Below are 25,015 nucleotides of genomic sequence, written 5' to 3'. Positions count from 1 at the left end.
TGACAACTCCTTAATGGGGGAAATTGATGGCCCTCTGCTCGTGTAGAGGTGAAGGCATACTGGGCAGATTTCTTTCCATCTGCCGTCAGCCCTTTGCAAGCTGGCACTGCCCAAATGCCCAACACATTCATTCCAATACAAGAAATGTCGCCAAAAAATAAATTGTGAGGGTACAGCTGTCTGAAAGAATCATCGGGGCCATTAGGCCCAGGAGAGATAATATGAAGAGGTGCATCAGTGTTCGTCTCTGATAAAAACCTAATTAAATGATGGTAAAGATGACTGTGGATACTTTAAAGGCACAGAGGTGAACAACATTTTCATGGGAGCATGGGGATGAACCTCGGGAAGATAATATGCAGCACCTCAGCCAAAAATCTGTTTCACTGAGGAATTTCACACTAGTGTTTCCTGTTGATGCTTCTCTGAATGGCACAGTTGTATCATCTAGTTGCCCTCTGTTCTGCTCTCCAAGTAAAGAAATCCCATACTGTAAAGCCGAGAGGTATTTATTGATTCACAAGTTTGACTTGAACAACTGGGACAGAAGCTGCTTTGCATGAACTTCAGTGCTTCTGTTTACATTCCTAATCTTTGTCTTTTGAGCTTCTAAAAATCTTCAGGGCTGTGTCCTTAGCTGCAACTGTGGCATAGGCTGATCTGGTTGACGCTTGTGGTACTTCACATGGCAGGGTGAACGGGAGACCTCCAGAGGTCCCTCCCAGCCAAGAGATCACACTGAGGATAACAGCTGTCTCCTTACGTGGTGCTCTCATGCAAGTCTTTAAAGTCTTTAAAAATATAGCATGTTCCATGAGGTAGGATCCCAGATCTTACCTGGGGCCCTTAAGCCATTTAGATGCTATGGAAAGTTGGTCAGTATTTGTTTATGAAAACATAAATAGGTCCAGTTGGAAAGTACCTGCTTCACCAAATCTGATTTCCCTGCTTTTGCTGACCAATGGTTTTGAGCACTCCTAATTGAAACCCTTCTGCATTTCAGATGATCAAGAGGCTTTCCTAAAAGCACCTACCAAAAAAAGATGAAAGCTGTAGGTAGAAGATGTAAAATGTAAGGAGTATAGAGTAGAATAAAGGTGACAGACTCCTGACAAAAGTTTAATTTTGAAACCATGTACTACTCTCTCTCCCATAGTCTGTATCTTCAAATTATTAGCTAATGCCTTCATAATGTACAACAGAAAGCTCACCTGAATTAATGAGACTTGCTGGCTCTCATAGACAACTTGGCTAAGAACTGTGCTCATAGACTAGAAATATTCATAGATAACAGCAATTTTAGCATGAAAATGTGTTTTTTGTAGTAATGGTACCATTGTAGCGTCAAAGACCCCTGAGCAAGGAATGTACCACTGCTGCCTCTTCAGGCCCAAACCAAAAAGATAGCCTGTGTCCCAGGAAGTTGCCATCCATTTATAAAACAGGAGATAAGCTGAGGCTGGGGAGATGTGGGAGTAAAAGGAAATATTGCAAGAGGGGAAAGTGCTTATCCCGGTAAGCAGTGGATTCTTCAGTGTAATCAGTGACAAGGCTTGTTGAGGAAAGCACTAAGGAAGTGTCTGAAGGACATCATCTTGTGGGGAATTTGCCAAGCATGGTGGGCAGAATGGGCAAGGGCACGTCAGTTTGGTTGTCTCACCAGCAGACGTAGTGGCAAGCATCAGCAGTCAAGGAAAAGTGAGCCACGAGGTGGTGCATATGGGAGATGATGGAGGCAGATGAGGATGAGCCATGCAGGCCCTTACAAGTAGGGAAAAAGCAGTGATACCATACCTATCCAGCAGACAAACTTTAGAAACACAGAAAATTCAGAGTGAAGATTAGATTGAAAGCAAATCCAAGCATGCTGAGAGATGGGAATGCCTCCAGCCAATTTTCATTTTGCCCTATTCATGCAAAGCAATAGCTTAACAGTTGCAGCTAGTGAATAATAGAATTGGTAGTGCCAGATTAAATTAAACTGGTTTTTTTTCCCCTTGGGATGACCACAGTCCCTGAACAGAACTTGGCTTCTTTCCATTTGGCAACAGGCGGTGGTTGTTTATTTAGGAATACAACAGTTTACTTATGGCAGGCTGATAATCCCACTCCAGTTGCAAACAATGGGAAATAGCTAGTGGTGTGAAATGGCTCCATTCAAGTGCTTGCAAGTGTCCTATGTTCTATTATGTAGGTGATTTGGGAGAAGACTTCGTTTAATGAAGGTTATCAGATTTGTCAAAGGATTTATTCTGTAAATTAATTTTTCCTCACAAATTAGTTAACTTTTCAGTATTGTAATTTGCACAAGGACACACTAAATGTTCCACATGCCTTTAATCCCCTTTAAATAAAATTAAACTCTGCTTTAGTTTTGGACCTACAGCTGATGCTTCCATGGTAACAAGGAGAAATATCCTACAAGTTGCTGTCATTTGGCCTTTTTAGTTACAAATTTTGCACAGCAAGCTAATTTGTTCTTATCTTAAAAATCATTTAAGTGTAAATAAACATGAAACAGAGAACTAATTTAATCTGGAATTCGTAAAAGAGAACTCTCCATCTACACAGAGAGGTCTGCAGTATCTGCAGTTTAGGGAGAATTTAATCCAGTTAGTTTCAAAATACAGTACATGTTCATTCCACATTTTTTATCACTTTAGAATAACAACAACAAAAAAAAAGACCTGTAAAATTCCGTCCTTAAATACTGGAAGTATATAGACTACCACTGCAAGTGTAAAGCTTTTAATTTGGGAAGGAGACAACACAGTATATAAATTGTACTTTAGTTCTTCATTTCTAAAGGCTTGGATTCAAATCTTGGGTTGAACCCAAGAGAAAATGGGTCTGATGGTTTCAATTCAGTCTCTAATCTGTTCAAGCCCTATTACAAAACCGCAAAGTAATCCAACACAGTCAGTAGCCGCCTGGATGTTGAACAAGACTGACAAGGTAGTTGGGGGCAATGCTGGTGAGGGACCATCTCCTGTGGAGCTTCTTTTGCTCATGGAAAATTTGGCTGAGTGCTCTTTGAGGTTATTCACCCCTCAGCAGCCCATCGGATGAAAAAAAAGCAGTAAAAGCAGTGACAGATAGCGACTGCTTGGAAAACGAAAAGAAAAATATGGAAGCTAAGTGTGAACTGGGGGTGATGATTATACAGGCAAGGGAAATTTGGCAGGTGGGAGAGGACGAGATCATGAGCAGAGGAGCCATGGCCCTTGCTGGGGCAGCACGGCTCACGCAAATGGGACTCATCCTCATCTGCTTCTCCCATGGGCATGTGTCCAGGGTCCCAAATGGTGGCACTGGGGCAAAAATGTGCTAGAAAATGATGGCCCTCCCTCAGAACTTATTTAAAAGCTGTACCTGCGCTTTGAGCATCTTACTCTTTTTAAAGGTAATGAGCTTCTATTACTGGTTTCATAGGTATGCAGAATAACAGAAGGAGTTAAACCCCAGTCTGAACTTCTCTTCTGCATAGCTGTTTCACGTGAGATTCAAAGCTAACATGAGCAGAGGGTGATTTGAGCCATATGTTGTGTGGTTCATTAACACATAAAATATGCATGAAATACATATTCATAGATACCATGTAGCTGTGTATAAAAGCATGAAGATAGTTTTATAGAACTAATGAAATAAATGATGCTTTTGAGCTTTCATAAAGGGTTGATCATACACCACTGTATAAATAATTACTTATTCACCCCTTTGCCAAACTGCCCGTTTATTTATCTTGACAACGTAAATGGAAATTCCATCAGATGTACTTCAGTAAATATTCTGTTAGACAGCAGAAGGACATACAAACGTTAAATGATAATCGGGTTGTATCTGTTTTGTGTTTATTTTAATAGGTGGCTTTCATCAGCAAGAGATTACTAATTACATACCACACTATCAAGTATATACTTACATATAACTTAGCACCTGAGAAATAAGTAAGGCTTGTAAAGGATTTTCCAAAGCTTGTATGCAATTGCAATAACTAGCTCAGTAGGATCTATTTGTCTGTTTGTTTCCTAAAAGCTGAAGGGTTACATATAAATTTGAATTAAGTTTTAGCTTGAATATTTATTTTTAGTGTATTTACTTGACTGCCTGCAGATAATAGGAGTTTTGTGGCAGATTGATTGACAGATAAAGGAAACTTCTTTTCTGTTCAGCAAATGAAGAAAATTCTGAAAAGCAAGAAGCAAAATAAACGAATTATTCTTAAAATTCTGATAGTAGCAATATCTGTTAGCATGAAGGATAAAAATCAGTGAAAAAAAGCCATTTCTCAGTCAATTATAAATAACTGCATAGTAAAACCAGTGTTTTTCTAAGGGAAGTAAAATATAAAACTGTTTCATTAATTTCTGCTAGTTATAAAATATTTGATGTGTAAATTATTCTGCCTTTTCAGTGGCAGCAGCTTCATATATGGTGCGCTGTGTATATGGTGCATTAACAGAGCAAGGAGACTTGTGGCAAAATATATTTAATTTCTGTGATAAATTATCAACACTTCAGAATCTTTCTATTGCTTTGACGTTTCTTTGGAAGAAAAACACTTTAACAGCAATTTGTTTATTTTAGCAGTTGAAACAGTCTACATTTGTATAGTGTGTTTATTTCTTTAAGTGATATTTAGTCAGTGTTAATAAATATAGAGCTGTTGTCATTCAACTAGAGACCAGAAAGTCTCTATACAAAAATCAGACTTCAAGTACTCAGATTTTTTTCTAACTATGTGTAGGCACCTCTACAAATGTAGTCACAAATTACATTCCTAAATATAAATTAATTGCTAAGTTAGTGGCAACCATACTCAAAAACCATCAACAAAAGAATTTCAGTTATGTCTCTTTGTTGCATTGATAAATGAAGGAAGAGTTACAGAATCTGACAAAATGTGTTCTTTTATACTTTTCTCATAAAATCCCATAGACAAAGATGTACTGGGCAGTTTTCATTTCTTGCCGCATCTTTCTCTTTGTTAAAAATTTAATTATTCACTTACATGGCACTACCATGACCTTTTTAAACACAGATGAGGTGATTGTCATACTTTCCCCTGGCGCGTTATGAAGGTGTTCAGAGACAAGAGGGCACTGCATAGACGATACTGAAAAGGTCAATGCAATTTGGTATTATTGTATCTCTTTTTCAGATGTTGAACTATGGTAAGAATGCAGAATTATTCTAATTAATCATTTTTTATTTCAGCTTTCACTTTTAATGTGACCAAAATTTCCCCAAAATAAGTGTTTGAGCTAATTACTACTTTTATTAGTATTTATTGTAATACAAACAATTCAATAAAATGCCAAGTTCTCAGTTTGCATTAAGGCCAGGTAGGTCTTCTTTAGAAGCTCCCAGCATCTGTTTCAGCTACACATGTGGATTTGGCAGACTTTTACCATTTTATCAGACACACAAGAACGCAGAATTGGGATGGGAGAAAGAAGAAAATCTGTACTGTAACCTCCATGTGCCCCTCAAAGGTAGCTTCTTCCAGGTCGATACTCCTACAGAGTCGTAGTAGTTAGGGCATGTTGGGGCAGACACATGGCTTCATTTGATGCTGCTGAGGTGGTATAAACAGAAATGCAATAGGAAAAGCAGAAGAGTTGGGTTTGGGGGCAGCCTCAAGACCCCTGAGACTGCTGTATCACAGGAGCTAGTTGCCTATAGAGCTATTTGTTATGCTATTCAAATTAAAATACGGCAAATATAGCCTTTTCACTTGTACACTTCAGGCCCAAGGTTTACTGTATGGCAATTTTACACACAAACACCTCTTCTAGCAAAAATTCAGACATGGGGATCTGATGTGTTTCACAGCATGAAACTTAAGCTGACAAAATACCCATAGCAATATTTGATATACTACTGAAGTTATTTGTACACACAGTTGTGTATGTGCCAGACATAATGGCAATACTTCAAAATAGAAATAAACACCCAAAGATATGGTACCTGTCTTTTCTATGCAAACACAATTTTACAACGGCCTGTAGTGCATTTGTAGGGAAGCAGGTATGAGATTAGGAAGGAATCATCATTGGGGGTGAGCCAAGATAGATAAAAAATGACTGTCCATTTTTTATTTTTATTTTGTTTCAGGCATCAGTGAGTCATTAGATAACATACAGCTTGCTTTGAGCTCTGACAGTGCATGAGCAGGACACCTTACAAACCCGATGTAACGTCACCTCCCATGTGCTCCTTTTGTCCACAGCATAGCTGCCAGTCAGATGGAAACTCCATCTACTTCCACGGGACAGAAGGCAGCGAGTTCAATTTTGCCACAACCCGGGATGTGGACCTCTCCACAGAGGATGCCCAGGAGCAGTGGGCAGAGGAGTTTGAGAGCCAGCCTAAAGGGTGAGTGCCCCTCACCTGCGCAGGGCCCTAAGCAGGTGTACAGCATCCCTCCAGGGCTGAGGAAACTGGATAAACAGAGAATTGCATTTTGTCTTGGCTGTGTAGTCAGGGAAGACTGTAACTAGGATAAATACCAATACAATAACTAACAGGTGATTGTGGATTTTAGGAAGGAACAAGTCCAGAAAGCCCAGGAGGAACAGTCTGTTTCCAGACCATCCTGTCACCAAAATTTTTGATGAAAAAAAGTCATGCTTGTGAATTATGTAGTCACTCTGAAGAAACACATGATGTTGATCTGTTTTTTCATTCACACCTGAGTGTTGTTAACAAACTCCTATCCATATGAAATCAAATTCCTTGAGAAATTCATGCCCCTCCAGATCGCTGCTGTGAGCCATGCTTTGCCATGGCAGAGGTCCTGCTAACACAGAAGCCTGCAGGTGCCGGCGGAGGGGGAGGAGGATGTGGAGGCAGGACAGCTGAAGCAGCAGCCTGCTCTCACCTTCCAGCACCAAGAGCATGGCCATGCCTGCCGTGCAAGAGCTTGGGATCTGGCTGATAATTTACTATTTTTACTTTAAATATATACATTGGGATTCAAAGAGTACCTGCAAAGCTAGATCCAGCAGGGACTGCTGCAAGGGCACAGAAAGTAAAGAAACCATCTAGGACAGTAAAATTACTACTCTTACCAAAACATGAGTGAGCTTTAAAGTATCCTGATAAAGAAGTATCGTTTTATAGACCTCAGTGCATAAATTCTGACAAAAAGAAAACCAACAATGTGGTCTTGATTCTTTTTTATTTAAAAAAAAAAGAATTTCATTAGTTGCTGTAACCACAGGGCAATGAGAAACATACACTGTTAATTTATGGGTCTCTACTGAATGTTGATTTTGACCTACAAAGTACTTCAGATCATTAGCAGCTGATTCAAATGCTGCCTATGCTGTGCTGAAGGTAAAGAGCACTTTTTAAGAAATGCGTGCTGATGTGTCCTGTGGACATGTGGTTTAGTTGGGGCTTACAGAAAAAATATTCACTGTGAACTCTGTCCCAGTTTGAATAATCAACCCATGGTGCAGTAGGTGCTGTTTCAAAGGAAAGAAAATAAGTACGTGTGTGTTGTGTGTTAGGTGACCATGTGGGATACATTTGAGATATTCTCTCAGTCTCTTTTCCATCTTGAAAAACAGGATGGGAGTGTTACCTGGGGACATCTGCCCTGTCTGTAGATCCTGTGTCTGCTGGACCAGGTGTTTAGCTAAGCTAAGTTGGGCCAGTTACCACCCTGGTTAGGAAATGCACAATTTCTTCTGAATTAGGAATATTACATTTTCACTGTCACACAGTGTCTAGCTCCAATCTGCAGGTGTCACCGCTCCCAGCTAGGAGCAAGGCAGGGTGCAGCCGGCAGATGCATTTTGCTCTCTTATCCTGCGTGCAGTCCCAGGAATCAGGTCCTGATCTGCCCCCCTGCATGTAAAATCTTGGTGGTGTGACAGCCTGCCCTAGCAGGGGGTAATTTTGTTTTCTGAAGCACTAATCGGCCAGCCCAAGGCCTCAAAATTTTTCCGTTTGTTTTTTTTTTTAATTTTTTGCTTTTCAAATTTTATTCTATATTAAAAACTTCCTTCTTTCAATTGTTGCTATAAGAATGGAGGTTTAAATTGCATGCAGCCATGAATACACACTGAATTCGGGTGATGTTATGGACTACATCCCCATGGTATAAAATTGTCACCACCACTGTCCCTCTTTGCAACATTTCTGTGGGGCTTTGCTTTGAGAATTGTACACAACTGCAAATATATGAGCTTCCTTAATACCTTCTTAGAGAAATATTTTTGAATGCTATTTGAACTATATTTGAAATACTGTTTTACTATATTCAGATAGCCACAGAAACACTTTATACCCGAGACAGAGCTTGCAGGAGCTTCTCAGGCTCCCATTTGTAATGTCAGCTGGAGCCTGTCAGCTCTCAAAGGAAAGGCAAAAGCATCCTTCATAAGGGAGAGCAAAAGGAGGCTCACCACCTCCTCGTCTCGAAGGTGAAAGACCTCAAGAGTGAGGGCAGAGGAGCTTATCGTTGCTTTTTAATAAGCAGTTGATTGGTACTTTTTGCATGTCCCACCTAAAGCAGTAGGCTACATGGATAGGGGTTGCTGTTGTTAGTACCACGTGTTTTCCCACTGTCATTCTGCTTCTCTTTAATTGCATAAATTAGGCCCTGATCCTAAAAGTGGACAGATCCCCACATCAGGCTGCCTCTGCCTCTAGCAGGTACACTGCTGCTTTGGACCTCCATGTCCACTTGATCTAGTTTAGATCCATATATCATTCTATCACCTATTTTGTAAAGAAGAATTTCAAGAGTCATGTGAGGGATAAATTAATTCAAATGTAATGTTAAATCAAGAATGTCCACATCTCTGTCATGTCATCACCCAGATTTCTTCTCCATTTGTCCTTACAGACAGTGTGTTGATGTATTTCTGTTAAAGTGCCAGGTTTTTTTAACGTTGTAGAACTTTCTGGTTTTCATTTCTAATGCTACCTAAAAGGAGAGGATCCCTGGAAACATCCATGATCTGCATCATTCATGACCCCAAGTTGTTTTGTGGGTCAGTGCAGAGAGTATTTTAATTGAGCTAAATAGAGCATACAAAAGATCAATGGAGCATTGTGAAATTTTGTCATGTAAGTTAAAGTAGGCACAACTGTTTAATTCTGTACTTGCATTCAGCCCAAGAGACCCATTTTCAAAATTGTATTTTGATTATATTGCACATTACCTTTAAAAAGTCTGCACGACGAATTAGGGTTAGGTTAAACTATGCTTCCATTAAAATATTTATATTTATATCATAAAGCTTTTCAGTGATGTGAAGCTCACTAATTCTTGTATAAAAGACTGACAGTTTTAAAGCAGGATTTCCAAACAGGCACATTGTTGATCTGTCACAGCTTAGGTCAATAGGGAAACTGGCAGCTTTTAAGAAGATCCTAGAAATACATTTTTAAATAGTTGGAATGGTTAAACTGATAAATAGACTGTTAAGTTCTCAAAATGGCAGTTTTTGAAATTGTCATATGGCACATCGCTGCTAGAGATTGTTTCTGCTGGAAGGGGACAGGAAGAGGCTCTGCCTTCCCGCAAAGGTTTCCGAACTTCAATGTTTTCTCATTCATCCTGAATCACACTGGCTAGTTAAATGATTGGATTATCAGGATTTAGTGATTCTAAATAATTTCATTGTTTTATCAGCCTTATAATTTTAAAATACTTTATTATGAATTAATTAGGATTTCAGCATGGATAATAATGTATCAGACCAAAATAATGTACAAGTTTTTAACAGTTTCTAATATTCCAAAATATTTTAATCAAGTTTTGAAGAAACCAACGCTTTCATGATGAAAACATATTTTTAGTAAAAAATATTTAATTGAAAAATTCTGCAACAGCTCTTTTAATTATCACTGAATAAAAATAAGATAAAATGTTGTACAGAAAAACTGAGAAAGATCGTATCATCACGTTAGAAACACAGCAGTCTTTTTTCATACTCTGTTCATGTGTTAGTTAAAAACTGTTACCCTAAATGCTCAAAAAGATGAAAAGAGAACATTTTCAGCTATTACCTACATATTTAATGACTGTATAGCAGATATGGTGGACATGTGCCTTTTCAAGTTTCATTGATCTATAAACCTTATATTATGCAAAATGAAACAGAATGCAGTTATATTTTAAACATTTTTATGCCAGAAAAATAATGAAGATGATAGAACAATGCAGCACTAAATATTTAATAACATTCATTAAAAGCCTCATTTTTTTAATAATTCATGCTTTTCTGCCAATTTATTTAAAATATTTACATTAACTTTGCTTTATTTGAGCCAACTGAGTTTAAAAGCCAGTATTGAATATGTAAGTAATGTCATAGGAATCATATTTGAAACACTGTGTTTTGTTGTCCACTGTAAGAGTAGAAGCAGCTACTTTTGTATGTACAAATGAACTCCTAGAACATGTTTTGTATGAGTTTATAAGTAACATGCCGCTGCACATTGTTGACCTCTCCAGGTGGGACATATTTGGAGCCGTCATTGGTACTGAATGTGGGACACTGGAATCTGGCTCAGCTATGGTATTTCTCAGAGACGGAGAAAGAAAAATATGCACTCCATACATGGACACTACAGGTTATGGGAACCTAAGATTTTATTTCAGTATGGGTGAGTATATATTCCTAATGTAATACAACATGTGAAGCATGTGAGATTTAAATTGTGCGGTGTGCCTAGAACTATTTTAAATACTCCTCAGAAGAGGATAGCTCTGATTTGTCACTGTGATGCCCATGAGGATGTAAGACTGACCACTGTTGGTCAGATGAGAGTCCACCCTTCTGGATGACCACACAGGTGTACAAACACGGTGGGCACATAAACAGGCCTCCCAAAAATATTCTCCCAGATGACACTGACTTGCAGATGAAAACCTTTCTGAATCAGCCAGGGCACTCTGGGTCTAGTAGCCCTTGGTGGGCTTTTCTTCCATGGATTTACCCAGCCATTTTTTTGGCTGATACAAACATTTATCTCCAGGTTAAAACAGTTTAATATAGAAGTTACATGTAAGATCAATGTCTAAAGTTCCTTTATATTTAGAGGAGATGTGGTCAGTACCATTGCTGCAAAACCCCATTCAGCTCATGGTGAGACAGCTGGGCTACACCAGCTGAGCAGCTCCCTGTACTCCACTGACTGCATGGGTTGGATCTCCTTTGATGTAAAGGAAACTTAAGCACCTGGTGCACACATAGGTGTTGGTTCACTGGTGTTCAGTCCTCAGGCAGGTTTGTTACCCAAGCACATGTTATTGTTGCCACTTGAGGTGTCCACGCATATCTGAGACATCAGCACAAGCCTGGCAGATATAAGCCAGGACTTGGGGAAGAGTCACAGCCTACTGGAGTAACAGGTAGGGGAGGCAGGCCCCTCCATGGTGTCTAAAATGATCCTTGGTACTAGCATTTAATCAACTGAACCTGCCTGTTGTGCCCACAGCTCCATAGTTTAACAATTCTTCACGTGAAGAAGAATCTTCTTGTCTTGTATCTTCTAATTTCACTCAGTGGCCCTTACTCCTTCATTAGAAGACATAGTCGTATCTTTGTCATCCTTACCACACCATAGAGGATTTATAGGTACCTGTCATATCCTCCTGCAGTCATACCCATGTAGACCCTGGTGTTAAACCATTAGGATAAGATAGGAGTAGCACAGAGGTGGGACAGCCTTACCTGGTTGAACTGCTAGAATAGTTTCTGCTCAAAAGCTCTTACTATATTCATAAACATTTTCCTCTGCTAATGTATTGGTGCACAGTGAGATGCACACAGAGTGTGCTATAGTGTGCTACAATCTTGGAGGAGGTATGGCCTACACATGGTATCCCTCATGAAAAGCACTGATGTGGTGTTAGCATCATCTGTGGACCTTCCCTGCTGGGACAAAGTTCAACCTCAGTCATTTACTTGGGCTAAGAAAGCAGCCAAGAACAAACCTGTCCTGTCATTTCCTCTCCCCGCTGTTGTTGTCAGTGCAACTCCACTATTTCGGTGTTGCAACACACCAAAATCCCTATGAACATGGTGATTATCATTCAATACCTCACAGTGTTTTTCCAGAACTTTTATTTTGCACATAAAGGCAATTGCATGAGGTTATTCTCTCAACACCATGTTTAGAGGATGTGAGGATTTTTGCTTAAAAGTAGAGAATAATAGAATAATAAAGGAAGAAGCAGAGACTAAACTTGTGACCTGCACAAGCAACCTTCTGAATCAACAAGAAAAAACACACTTTATTTAATGAGTGGAAGACCTCATGTTGTTGTCCTGTATTGTCACACATCTCCTCTGTGTTACATGAATTACCAATAAAGCACAGGAAAAAGAGGATGCTTTTTCCCAGTTCTTCCAGGCATTACAACACCTGCAAGAGAAACAGGAAAGAAATTTGCTCAACCTTCTGAACTTAGGGGAGAAGTTGTCAGCACATTCAGACACAGAGGATAGTGGGACCTCACTTGAAAAACGTATTCTGTACATACTTGTAAATTAAATAAATAATAGTTTAAATATTCAGGCAAGCAGAGGATTTGAAAGGACACGTGAATGTTCCTTATTACAGTATAATATGCATCAAAGATTCACATCTTATCTAGTTCTCAGGACTGCTTTGCCTAGTCCATTGCAAGAACTGGCCATCTGTAGTGAAAAAAGCAAAGAAAGTGTTTCATATATGCAACCTTTCAACTTTACAGACTTTTCAAAAAAGCTTCCTCATCCTGTTTTTTCCATTGTTTTGGGGTTTTTTTTAATACCTGCAGTACCCATACTGTACAGGGAAATGATGTTTCCTGTTTCAAATACAGATACTTCTCTTTAAAAACTTTTTTCCAGAACATCAAACTACTGTGATGATGTCCATCTCGTAACTATAATGCAGAACTTAATGCTCATATTTGCCAATACATCTGCTCTTTTGGTGAAGATTAATAAGTGTTTTGGGTTCTACTGATATGAAGATATTTCAAATGCTGCCACATTCCAGTGAGGCAACCATGTCAGACATGTTTTGTGTGATACAATAGACTCCATCCATTCCTTTTAGGATATAGTGTAGACAGTAGAAGCGGCAGCACAACAAATAAGGTACACAGAAGTCTTCCTCGTTTCCTACTAAGGACAAGTTCTTAGCTGCCAAACTAGCAGCTGAGAAGTATTTAAGAGGTTCTCACACATGATGTGTGTGGCTGCACAGAGTCTGAGTACTAAATAACAGTTTACTGATGAGAATGCAAAAAGCAGAGCATTTCTATGTAAATAGGATTTAAAGCATACAGGTAGAAGTATTGCTTTGGGCACAGCGTTTTCTATTAAAATAATTTTGATAAACTGATTAAGAGAGGTACTTGAGGTTTTCGTAATTGTCAACCCCCTTGATCTCTGGCATGGTGTACCTGGTCAAATAGTTGTTATACACTGTGTCCTTAGGGCTGGTGTTCTTTTGTTTCATATCTTAAGTTAAATGGCATCTGGTTGTAAGTATTTTCATAATTATGGCTGATTCCACTTTCCAATAACAAGGGCTTCAATTAGTTTTTTTCCCCTGCATATGTGTGTTGTACAGGGGGAACTTGTGATTCTGGAGAATCCCATGAAAATGATGTCACACTTTATGCCAAGATTGAAGGCAGGAGGGAACACATACCTCTTGATACCCTGACCTATGCTGCTTACAAGGTAAGTCATCTTAAACAAAGTAGGTGGATGGGATGGATAGATCAATCTATTTTCAAGCCATCACAGCAATGTTGTATGTTGAATTCCATAGGGACAGTCAAACATGACCTTCCCAAGCACATAAATCATGCGCAGATCTTGCAGTGATAGGATGCCTTTGCAGCACGGCTGTGCAATTATTCCTGATTACTCAACCCCCGAGCAGGACTGTGGCATTGGCTAGTGCTAGGATAACAGGCAAATGGGCAATGGGCAAAAATTTTCAGCGATCAGCTGAAAACTTTAGTGATCATGTCTCCTCAGAAATAATTACTCCCATCTCCACTCAAGCTCCTGCTAGCCACTGTTTGATACTCAGGAGGTACATCCTGAGAGGGTCAGTCATGGTGGGATCAGTGGCTGGGAGGAGAGTGACTCGGAAATGCCTGGATGTCTTTCCCACGCCTAGTGCGGGGAATTTCACATTTTACACTTTTTCTTTCCATTTTAAAATACAGTTGTGTGCCCTCTTAGAAGGTCTGCAGTGATGCAGGCTTGAACTCAGCCATAGGAGGCGGTTGCTGGCAGTGTGCGCAGGCAGCGTCTCCTCTGCCGATAGCGCAGCCTCCTTCCAACCATGTCCACCACCCTCAGGCAGGACAATGAGGACCTCGAGCTTGCTGTTAGGATCCTTCCTGTCTAGAGCAAGGAAGCACTTAGGCCATGCCTACCCTGAGTAACCCAGTCCTCAGGTGTCCCTATTCTGCTGCTGTAAACAAGACAGCAAAAATTGATATGTAATACGTATACACATGGATGTGCTAGAGATTGAAATGCAGTATGCTTACAGAGTGTGTGGGAAATTGGGTGGTAAAGATGCAGCTGATTTCAAGTACAGGTCTGTGTGCATTTTCACTGTAACTCTAGCATTCAGAGAGCAAATGTTTACAGTAGGGTTTGGCCTGAGTTTGGTTGAGTCACTTGCATTGTTTCATTGTGCGTGGCTTCCCTCCTTGCCTGCTTCTGTGTGAAAGACGGGTAGACCTTTTTTAAAACTAAGGAAACTGTAATTGTAAAATAATAAAAAATTAATCGGGGAACTCAGGGAGAGATAGGATCTGAAATTAGACTGCATTCATTGTGGAGTTTTTTTTAAAACAAGCAGTTTTTAAGCTGACATCCTCTTTTGACATAATGAAGGTCTAATTACGTTGCTTTAGGACAAAGGCTTCATAAAGCAGTGATTTCATTTATTTCAACAACATAACATCCTCCCTACATATGCCTGTGAACTCATGCTGTTACTCCATTCTCACGTATTCAGACTAGACATGCCATTACCCTGTGTTTGCTTCTCTGAGCTGAAAGGCTCCAGGACAAATATCATCTTCCATTACCAACTGAGCACTGACAAAATAAACTAGTATTTTTCAGAACACAGAAGGTACAGTCTTTTCTACAGTGTCTTTACAACCAAACAATCCGATCCCACTAAAGTGATAAGCAGCACTGGTATCCAGAGTGTTCATAGCTATGCACGTAGTATAAAATTATGTGCATAGCTATTATTTGGGGTCTTCTGTGGAAAAAGGTGGCTAAAAAAGTTAACAGAAATGAAGCAAGGAGAGAGAAAAGCACATGTTTGGTTCAGCACATTTAAGTTGGTTTTCTATGTTAAATAATACCTTGTGATCTTTGTTAATATTATTTGTTTTACTTAAGCTTGATTTAATTTCTTTTAAAGGTTCCATCTTTGGTTTCTGTTGTCATTAGTCCGGACCTGCAGACTCCCGCAACGAAGTTTTGCCTGAAGCAAAAGAGTCACCAAGGCCACAACAGGAATGTCTGGGCTGTGGATTACTTCCACGTCCTTCCAGTGCTCCCTTCCACAGTGACTCACATGATCCAGTTTTCCATAAATTTGGGTTGTGGAACTTACCAACCTGGTAACAGGTACAACTGGCGAGATCTCTCTTTTGATTATCAGCTTTTTAGTACATTTTGGTTTATAACATCTACATGAGTATTTGGAATTATTTTTTCTCAGAAAGAATGAAGCCAATTAATAATGACAAATATAAGCTGCTCAAAAGCTAATGTTTCTCCTGATCTCCACAGGCCCAGGTTTATATATCATCTCACATGCAATAAGGAGTCTATTAAATAGCTTTCTAGGTCAAAACTTGGTTTTCTTAGTCCATTATTCTGAAATATGCTCATGATTTCAGAGCAACTTTTGCTTCAGTTTCTAATGGATATGAGATTTACCTCTTAATACTGTGTACGGGGGAAAGTATTAAAGGCAGTGGCAGAAACCTGCCCTGCTGACCTCCCAGAGATTACTAATGCCACAAAAGTATCTAATTCTTGTAAGACTGGTGATAAATGGTCCTCATCTTAACGACCATCAGTCTGAGGACCTCACTGTCTGTAGACTGACCACAGAACTCTTCTGCTGGCTTCGCTTCATCGGGACATTCAACATGATTTTTTCCATGGAGTTAAGGGAGAGGGAAAGGGAAAGAAGGGAGTCATTTGCTGCTCCATATTGTGTAGAATCATAGAAATGTTGGTTGGAAGGGACCTTCACAGGTCATCTAGTGAAACCTGCTGCTGCAGGTGGGGTTGTTACCAGCATAGGTCAGGTCAGCCATGGCTTTGCCTGTCTATGATTTGAAAATCGCCATGGATGGTTATTGTGCTACCTCTCTGCATGACCTGCTCAAGTGAAAAAGTGTTTCCTAACATCCAGTACAAAACTCTGAAGCCATGTCCTTACGGCCATTGCCCTTTCTACTGTGCCTGCCAGTACTGAGGAGAGTTTGGCTCTGCTTTCCTTGTGAGTGCCCTCTGCACCATCACAGGCTGCCGTAGCTCATCCCTCCTCACCAGGCTGAGCAAGCTTGCTCCTCAGCCTCTCCTAGCTCGGTGCTTGAGGCCAGGGACATCTTGGTCATCCTCTGCTCCACTTCTCCAGTTTCTTAACATCCTTCTTCAAATAGGGGACCCAAACTGTCCACTGTTCCTTTTTCCTTATGTACATGTGAGGCTGTTCATCCTGATATTTTACAAGGATTGAGTTACTTTATATTTTTCCAGAGTCAAGAGTTTAAAGTAAGGTGTAGATGCTTTCACATCCATGTCCCATGGCACCTACTTCCAACTGGAAAAAGCTGCATTAGCACTGACAGTCCTAGCAGCCATGCAGGGCAGCAGAATTCAAGGGGCAGCAAAAATCAAGGCATTGCACTTAAATTTGATAGGAAGGGAAGGCAGCAACATTCTTCTACATGGAAAGTGAAAATTTTGCCTGTAAACACTCCTAGCCTGTAAATATGTGTTATATAAAGTCTCTGTCTCAGTCTGTTATCTGATGGGGATTAGTACATATTTTGAAAGATTAATATTCTTCCTTTGTGTAAACTATTTCTGAAGCAGAAGTGAGCTTCTTCATAACAAAAGAAGCTCTACGTCCCCATTATCCCTATTTGTTATTCCCAAATACGGCAGCATTTCCCATCTCCTGGTGTACAGCATTATTCATAATGCTTTCATTACTGCAAATGTGAGAGACTTGCACTGAATATATGCAGTAAATATGACCCTCCAAGGTATCAGTATAGTTAAATCTGAAATAAATTAGTCAAAACCTCTATAAACCGTTTTAATACACACAAGATCACAGTGATGGTACATTTAAATAAAGTAATATTGTCAGCAAATTATAATGAAAAGGAAAAGTTATAATCTAATAATTTAGTATTGAGGTGATGAATTATGACTTTTATAATGTTCCACTGACATTACTTAAAATAAAACAGAATATTACAAGCTAATTATATGGAGGAAATTACAAGAGTATTTCAGTAAAATACTAAATCCATAATAAATCAAGCACTTTCCCTATTACTTTTTCAAGGTCTTCAGAATGCAAGACAGCTAAGGCTTTCTTTACACTCCTAAATTGTAAACAATGTTGTTTTTTAAAACATGCAGTGTAATAGGGAAGGAAAAATTTCTAGTAGTAGCTTTTTGAAAATTGAACTTGTCAATGAACTTTTGGGAGAATGGGTTTATTAACTCATTGACATAGATTCAGTGGATGGTCTCATAGAGTTTCTGAACTATCTGTACATGGATGGTTTGGTTTACTACTAGTCCATGAAACCAGAGAACAGCAGCCTTTTTCCAAGCAAATCTGGAGTTTTCACATATGGTTATGTCACAAAATTCATAAAAATTCACTACTGAGCGCTCCAGGCTCTCACGTGAGGTTGGAGGAAGCCTCCAAAGACCACTATGGCTGGGCACTCTCTGAAGGGTGCCCTTCCCCAGGTCCTCTCCACCCTCTGCAGTCCTTGGTGGGGGCTGGCCGTTTTAGTGCTTTTCTGATCTCCATTTAGGCACAAAGGGTGAAGGAGTCAGATGACTGAGGAGTCCAATGAAGTTGATATTTATCAGCAACAGAAAGGAAGAGCCAGCCAATGCATGAATAACTAGTGGTCTTTTACCACCTTCTGAAGATGTAATGGTTAGCAGCTGGCAGTTTAAGTGTCCTGTGCTCACATGATGCTGTCTAGCTCTGATTAATCCAAGTTTTCTCCCCATTATTTTTGAAACCATTTCTAGCTGAAATATGAGAGTAACAACAACTCACTTAGCAGCAGCAGCATAAAAACACTAGCTAGATGGTGGCCAAACAAGGATTAGGTGTTTAAACAATCCTCAGTCTGCAGACTACCCTTTTGGTTTTTAAACACTCAGATTTGTTTCAAGTTTGTACTTTCAGGATTTGTTGTATTCAAAGTCTGCTTAAAATTATTTCATGTTTCAGCATCAGTTATTAGGAATGTCAGATTTGGTGGTTTCTCAGTGTTGGTACTTCTACATTGATACCTATGCCAGGTAGGCTCACAGTGTCTTTCTCCTTTCTTTCCTTCACTGTGTTATAAGCGTCAGCTTGGAGTTTTCAACCAACCATGGTCGCTCTTGGTCCCTGCTCCATACCGAGTGTTTGCCTGAGATATGTGCTGGGCCTCACCTCCCCCACAGCACCGTCTACGCCTCTGAAAATTACAGCGGGTGAGAGTGTTCTCTGCAAAGCTAACTGGGATGCAAGATTAGAGAAGTGAATTATAGGTGACAGAAGAAAGCAGCAAAGCACACAACCCTGTGTCATCTTTCATTTTTGAATAGCTGAGGAGAGCAAGGCAGGAGTGTTCTGGTCTCCCTGGCTGCCCAGTAATGAAATTTGAAATATATGGGGCTGCTTCTCTGGTATAATATTATTTTTCTGATGCTAAAGATAAATTACAAAAAAAACCCCTGTGGACAGCATGCTGGTAATTAGAAGAAAAGTCATACTTTGTCAAAGCCACAAAAGTTTTCTTCTTAGTCAGAGGAACCATCAGTCAAAGCCATATTTACATCCTCAGACACCTTTACTCACTTGGAATCCCAATATTGGGTTACAACGAAGCACATCCTCTGTACTTCTGCAGATGGAGATGGTTGTTAGTGTCACCTTCTTATATCAACTCTTCTCTTTATTAAGTCTCTTTGGTACTGTTCTGACCATAAAATGAACTGTGACATCTTCTTGCATAGCGCAAATCCCATGACTGTATATCCTTCTGTATCCCAACTTCCACAGACACTTCAGAGCAGTGGGTATGACTATGAGAAGCAAGTGTAGTTGAAGCATTGCTGTGCTGGTGACCCTCCCATTCCTGTACCATTTTCATAGGGACCATGACCCCCAGTGTGCATAGGAAGTCTAGCCCCCATGGATGATATAAGAATGATGGCCCAGACCACAGCAGGCCAAATCCTCTGTGACCCTCTTCTCACCCCCAAGGGCTTCCACCAAAGAGAGTTCAGTCATACCAAAAGGTTTAATTCAGTATGCAATTTAGGAGATGTTCATTGTGATGGAGAAGTCACTACAGCGAAGCAGGTTAAGGTCTTTACTGACTTCATGCATTCACACAGGGGGAAAAAATGGCTGGGTTTTGTAATGTAATAATTAACATTCATATTGTATGAAAATGTCATGGGCCATGTTCTTTTTTTCATTTGTATTTTCCAAAGCTGCAGTAACTTCACTGCTTCATTTGAGCAGATTTTAGAATTAAAAATTCTCACAAAGCCTCCACTATAAGTAAACACATCTGCAAAACATACAGTTGCTTAATGACTATCAATGTAAAATGCTAGCATTTGTGTTATATGTATTTCAGGTGGAACCGAATAACTATTCCCCTTCCCAATGCTGCATTAACAAGCGACACCAGGATTCGATGGAGACAGACAGGACCAATCCTTGGAAATATGTGGGCAATTGATAATAGTTAGTATTCTTATCCATGATCATGATACATCAGAAGAGTAAATTTTTATGTGCTGCTTCAAGTAAACATATTTTCCACAATCACAAGTCAAAGGATTTTCAGTTTGTTAAATTCCTTTTCTTCTTATCTGCACTTGGTAACAGATGCATTTTGAAGCTAGAGCAGAATTCTGTTATTTGAAAAGACAATAGCCTACTATAGTACCCTTTTTTTTTCCTTTTAATTGAATACTTTCCAGGAAAATATATTGCTGGCAAGGGCTTAATATAACATTTCCTCTAACTGCTTAGTTCTACTTACATAAATAGGTACTACATGGCGCTATTAAGGACATGTACTGCACCAGACTAAGCAATAGTTACAGCATCTGGGACATATTTTTCCTTCTGGACATAGAAGACTATCATAAAGCAATGCTGCTACCAAAACACTGACAAAATTTTACATTGTTTACAGTACCTTCAGGAGGAAAGTACCATCTGTCTCAGGGAACTGTTCTTCTTTTAGGAAATTATTTTTCACTTACCTGTTCTTAAATGGATGTGGAGAACTGGGAGGAGCTTATATTGACTCATATGATTATAAAACTTAGTGCAGAGGATAACCAGGGCCAGTCTTGAAAGGAAATACTTTAAAGCACAGAAAAAGTTTTTAGCAACACAGGGTATAATAAATACAATGTATGAAATGCAGAAATAAGCATGATTGAAAGGGCTAACTATGAGAAGGTGCAAATTGTTTTAGCTTGCTTATTAGCCCTAAATGATTTGGGACTAAGTAAACTACATCCAGAATTTGTTTTGTTAGATGTGTGAAGTATGTAATCTAAAGATTACAGTGATGTACAATTGCCCATGAAATTTTGTAGTGATTCCCAGTAAGGTTTGATATGGAGCCTGGGAATGGTAAATAGTTACATTTTGCAAAATTATTAAAATAGATTAATGCCTAGTATTGAAACGAAAATCCTTGAAGCTGATAAGGTAATGCCACAAATGAAAGTTTTTCACAAAAAAGTAATGAAAATTATTCTCTTAATCGTATTAATGGGAAGTAGCATCATCTTGACATTCTGGATAGAGTATTAATGCTTGTCTTTAGAGATGATGATATACATCAAAAAGAAAATAAAATGAAGGGAAAATTTAGGTATATAAACATAAGAAGATGTTTGTGAGTATCTGCAAAGATGACTTGCTACCTAACAAAATGCAAACTGTAAGTGTTGGAGACACTCATAGATAATCACAGAAAGAAGAGTAAGATGAAATCAATCCAAGGGTCCAAATTCTTTACAACAGAACAAAACAAGATTTTGAAAATCACTGGACAATTCATATATCTGCACTACCTTTGCTTGTAGAACAAAATACAATTCCATCAAAGGATGCTGCATGCTCCAGTGTGTACCATCTCAAAAGCAGTTTTACCAACCAGTTGCCTGCTCCGAAATTTGTTTGAGGTGTAGAACCATGATATGGGAATCAAGTCTTAAAGATGAACATGTTTCTGAGGTTTTGCGTGCCTCCTTTGTTAGATACTAGTGAAACTGAAGCTTTACACTGTATTGTAGGGCAAGACTTATAAATATTGGAACAGAACTCAAATTCTTGAAGAAAGGAAGATTTTCAAGGATTCAGCACTCTTGACTTCTAGCTTCACAACTGTTCCTTATGTAAATTAAGTTTTAAATGAAATCTGGAAGCTGGCCATCTTTTAGAAACACTGGAAAACTGCCAATTTCCATAAAGCTTTTTCAATTTTGAATGACATCATTGCATCTTTAACCCTTCTACTTTTACCACCCCCTCAAAAAGACCTCAAAAGACACAAATAAATCAAACAGAACAGAATTTTTCCACCCTGAAAAGTGAGAAAATCTAGAAATCACATGAAATCTGATGGGGAGTTAGTTACAGGGAGTAGCTAACAGGGATTTAGAGTGCATCTGCCAGGGAGTACTGACACGGTGCTGTGACGGGCATCATAAAACTAGGAGAGTGAATAAGTACTGCTTGTTACAGATGATTTCAAATTGGTGGCTATTTGGATGACATTCCAAAAGCCACAGTGCAAGTGGATAACTCCAAGTAATAGTCATTCTTCAACAGAAAAGATGACACTATTCTTGGTTAAGGTCTGTTTATCATATTGTATTGAAAGAACACTGCCCACAAGTTGTGCTTTGGGCTACACCCAGATTAATGCATTTGATCTATACCCAGATTAATGCTTTTCTTTATAATAGTGCAATGAGATGTAGATTATACTGAGATTTGCTCATCTTTCCATCCTTCATAGTTTTCACAAATTATCAACACTCTCAATTAGGAGTCATTGGAAGAAGATAAAGTAAAAGAGTAAAACAAGTCTGGAGTATTTTTGAGTGCATATGATTTGAGTTTTATTCCATTTGAAACAATCAGTGAAAGTGTATCGTAGTTAATAGTTACTTAAGACATATCAGGGTAGGTTCTAATTCCAATTAAGTCCAGTGCAGTTAAGTATGTGCATTTCAGTGAGAGAAGCAGCAGCACATTTTTTAAATCTACAAGATTGCTATTGGAATGTACTGATATATATATATTGGATTACGTCTCTGAAATAAGATGAAGAAAAGGGAAGGCAAGAAGATGGTCAATGCATAGCAAATCATCTGATCTCATTCACAGTCTTAGAAAAATCAGGTACATTAATTAAAACATCACTAGTGTCTCAAGCCACAGATAGACATTACCTATTAAATAATAAATTGTCCCTGGCTATCCTTGACACAGTCAAATGCATTTTACCCTTTTGTAGACCTCTTGCAGCTAGTGGGATTAAGATAAATATACTAACTGTATGATCAGGCCTGTATACTTTCTTGTATTCTTTATATTCTGTTTATCACATAACATAACGCTTCATTCAACTGATTTCTTTTCTCTGCAGTTTATATTGGTCCAGCTTGCCTCAAATTCTGCTCAGGGCGAGGACAGTGTACTAGAAATGGCTGCAAGTAAGAGTTATAATTCAGTACTTGTATTCAATTTCTGTCACACAGTTCACTTGATGATCTGAAAGTTGAAGTGATTTTCATTTCAGCCCTTGCTTTTTGAGATGACTAAATATGAAACTAGCATAGACCTCAGAATGCATAAAACTCACTGGAGAGCTAAAGATCAATCTTTCTAAACGGCAGCATATTTAATATTTTTTTAATAATTTTCTTTTGGGAGAGAGTCTAACTTCCAGTTCACCTTAAAATGTGCTACAGAGCATGCTGAAATGTCAGTGATGCATGCTATATACTGGTTTTAGAGGTGATTTGGGACTGTATCACTTTTATATTAAATTTTGGGAAAGAATCACAATTTTCATAGTTCTAATATCCCGTAGCCTAACAGACCTCAAGGACAGAAGGTCAGCACTGCACTTTTTTCTGAAAGTCAGGCTTGTTAAAAGGGTTCCAGCCTAAAAAGTAAAGGTACTTACTCAAAAACAGTAAGCACATTCAAAATATTGGTGTAACTATTTTTAGGTATTAACAAGAATGTGACCCACAGGGCATTCTGTTCTGTTACTCAGTTTCTTGTAATCACATGTGACATGCTACAGATAAAAGCAAATTAATCATTTTATATATGAACAACTGTAAATTGTGTCAGCAGTATTTTTGTTCCGAAAAATGAATAAAAATATTTCTGTATTGCTTTTTATGTGTAGATTGGTGGGTTGTTCACAACTATGATTTTTTAAAATTGGAAAAGTAAGTACTACCTAAAAGAAAGTCATTGGCTATGCAATAGCTAAATAAAGTTTAAAGAGGTTCTTGGTCCTTAGATTTGAGAGGGACTTTGTAGGCATCTTCAGTTCATGAACAACTGCAGCCACTGTGTTGGTCTGCCAACCAACCACAGGAGAAGATGGGTCATTAATTACGCTGTTCAATCTTCCTCACCCGCAGGTGCGACCCCGGCTTTTCAGGGCCGGCATGCGAAATGGCATCGCAGACCTTTCCTGTATTCATCTCTGAGAGCTTTGCCAGCTCCCGCCTCTCTTCCTACCACAATTTTTACTCCATCCGGGGGGCTGAGGTCAGTTTCGGCTGTGGGGTCCTGGCCAGTGGCAAGGCCCTGGTCTTCAACAAGGATGGGAGGCGCCAGCTTATCACCTCCTTCCTTGACAGCTCCCAGTCCAGGTGAGAGGAAAAGAGCAGTAAAGTGAGGCAAAGAAATTGGGGAACCCCTTCCCTTCCAGCTATGACCTTGTGTATTATTAAGCTGATTGTTTTAGCAGGAAGAGAAGTTTTTTAAAAACTCCTAGTTCCATATTTTAATGGTGATTTCATAGCCTTGCTTTTTCTCCTCCTGCTTTGTAAACAACAGAGCCCAAAACAGACTGGAGGGAAGTTGTTGTACAGCAAGGATTGAAAATATGAAATGTTAATATCAAACCTGAGTGTCAAAGGCAAGTGCTAATTAATTATTTATAAGGTTGTGTTTATTTGACAGCTTGTGGCAGCTGATTAGATCCATTCACTATCTCTCCCTCCCCTTCAGTGCCTAATAAATAATTAAATGCTGTAATGATTGGCATTTTTTAACTATGTGTGCCACATTGCATTACTTGACAGTAAAAACAAATTGCATGTACAAAACCCCATAACTGATATTTATCAAAATTTGTCTAGATTGAAAAGATCTGAAAACAACCTGGTTAGGAGAAAAAAAAAACACTATGCAAATGGTACCCTATAAATATTTGTGTAATTCTGATCCAGGTTCCTGCAGTTCACACTACGCCTGGGCAGCAAGTCGGTACTGAGTACCTGCAAAGCACCCGACCAGCCTGGGGAAGGAGTGCTGCTGCATTACTCCTACGACAATGGGATTACCTGGAAACTACTGGAACACTATTCTTATCTCAACTACCATGAGCCAAGGTATATGCATAAATATTAGGAGGAGTGTTATCTACATGCAGTTAATGCTGGTA

At 39.1% G+C, this 25,015-nt stretch overlaps 1 protein-coding gene across 2 annotated transcripts in view; it reads left to right on the top strand.

Moving 5' to 3' along the window:
• RELN (reelin) overlaps positions 1-25,015 on the top strand; it is a 305,081-nt gene that overhangs the window by 176,424 nt on the left and 103,642 nt on the right. For both annotated transcript variants that reach the window (XM_030014298.1, XM_030014297.2), the window contains exons 11-19: positions 6,233-6,378; positions 10,478-10,629; positions 13,594-13,706; positions 15,430-15,638; positions 18,639-18,767; positions 19,925-20,034; positions 22,970-23,036; positions 23,985-24,218; positions 24,801-24,962. In XM_030014298.1, coding sequence (XP_029870158.1) covers positions 6,233-6,378; positions 10,478-10,629; positions 13,594-13,706; positions 15,430-15,638; positions 18,639-18,767; positions 19,925-20,034; positions 22,970-23,036; positions 23,985-24,218; positions 24,801-24,962 — 1,322 coding nt within the window. The remainder of the gene's footprint in view (positions 1-6,232; positions 6,379-10,477; positions 10,630-13,593; positions 13,707-15,429; positions 15,639-18,638; positions 18,768-19,924; positions 20,035-22,969; positions 23,037-23,984; positions 24,219-24,800; positions 24,963-25,015) is intronic.

Source organism: Aquila chrysaetos, chromosome 5 (genome assembly GCF_900496995.4).
Source record: "Aquila chrysaetos chrysaetos chromosome 5, bAquChr1.4, whole genome shotgun sequence".
Classification (NCBI taxonomy): domain Eukaryota; kingdom Metazoa; phylum Chordata; class Aves; order Accipitriformes; family Accipitridae; genus Aquila; species Aquila chrysaetos.
The sequence above is the reverse complement of the archived record's forward strand: the minus strand, read 5'-3'. Positions and strand labels throughout refer to the sequence as shown.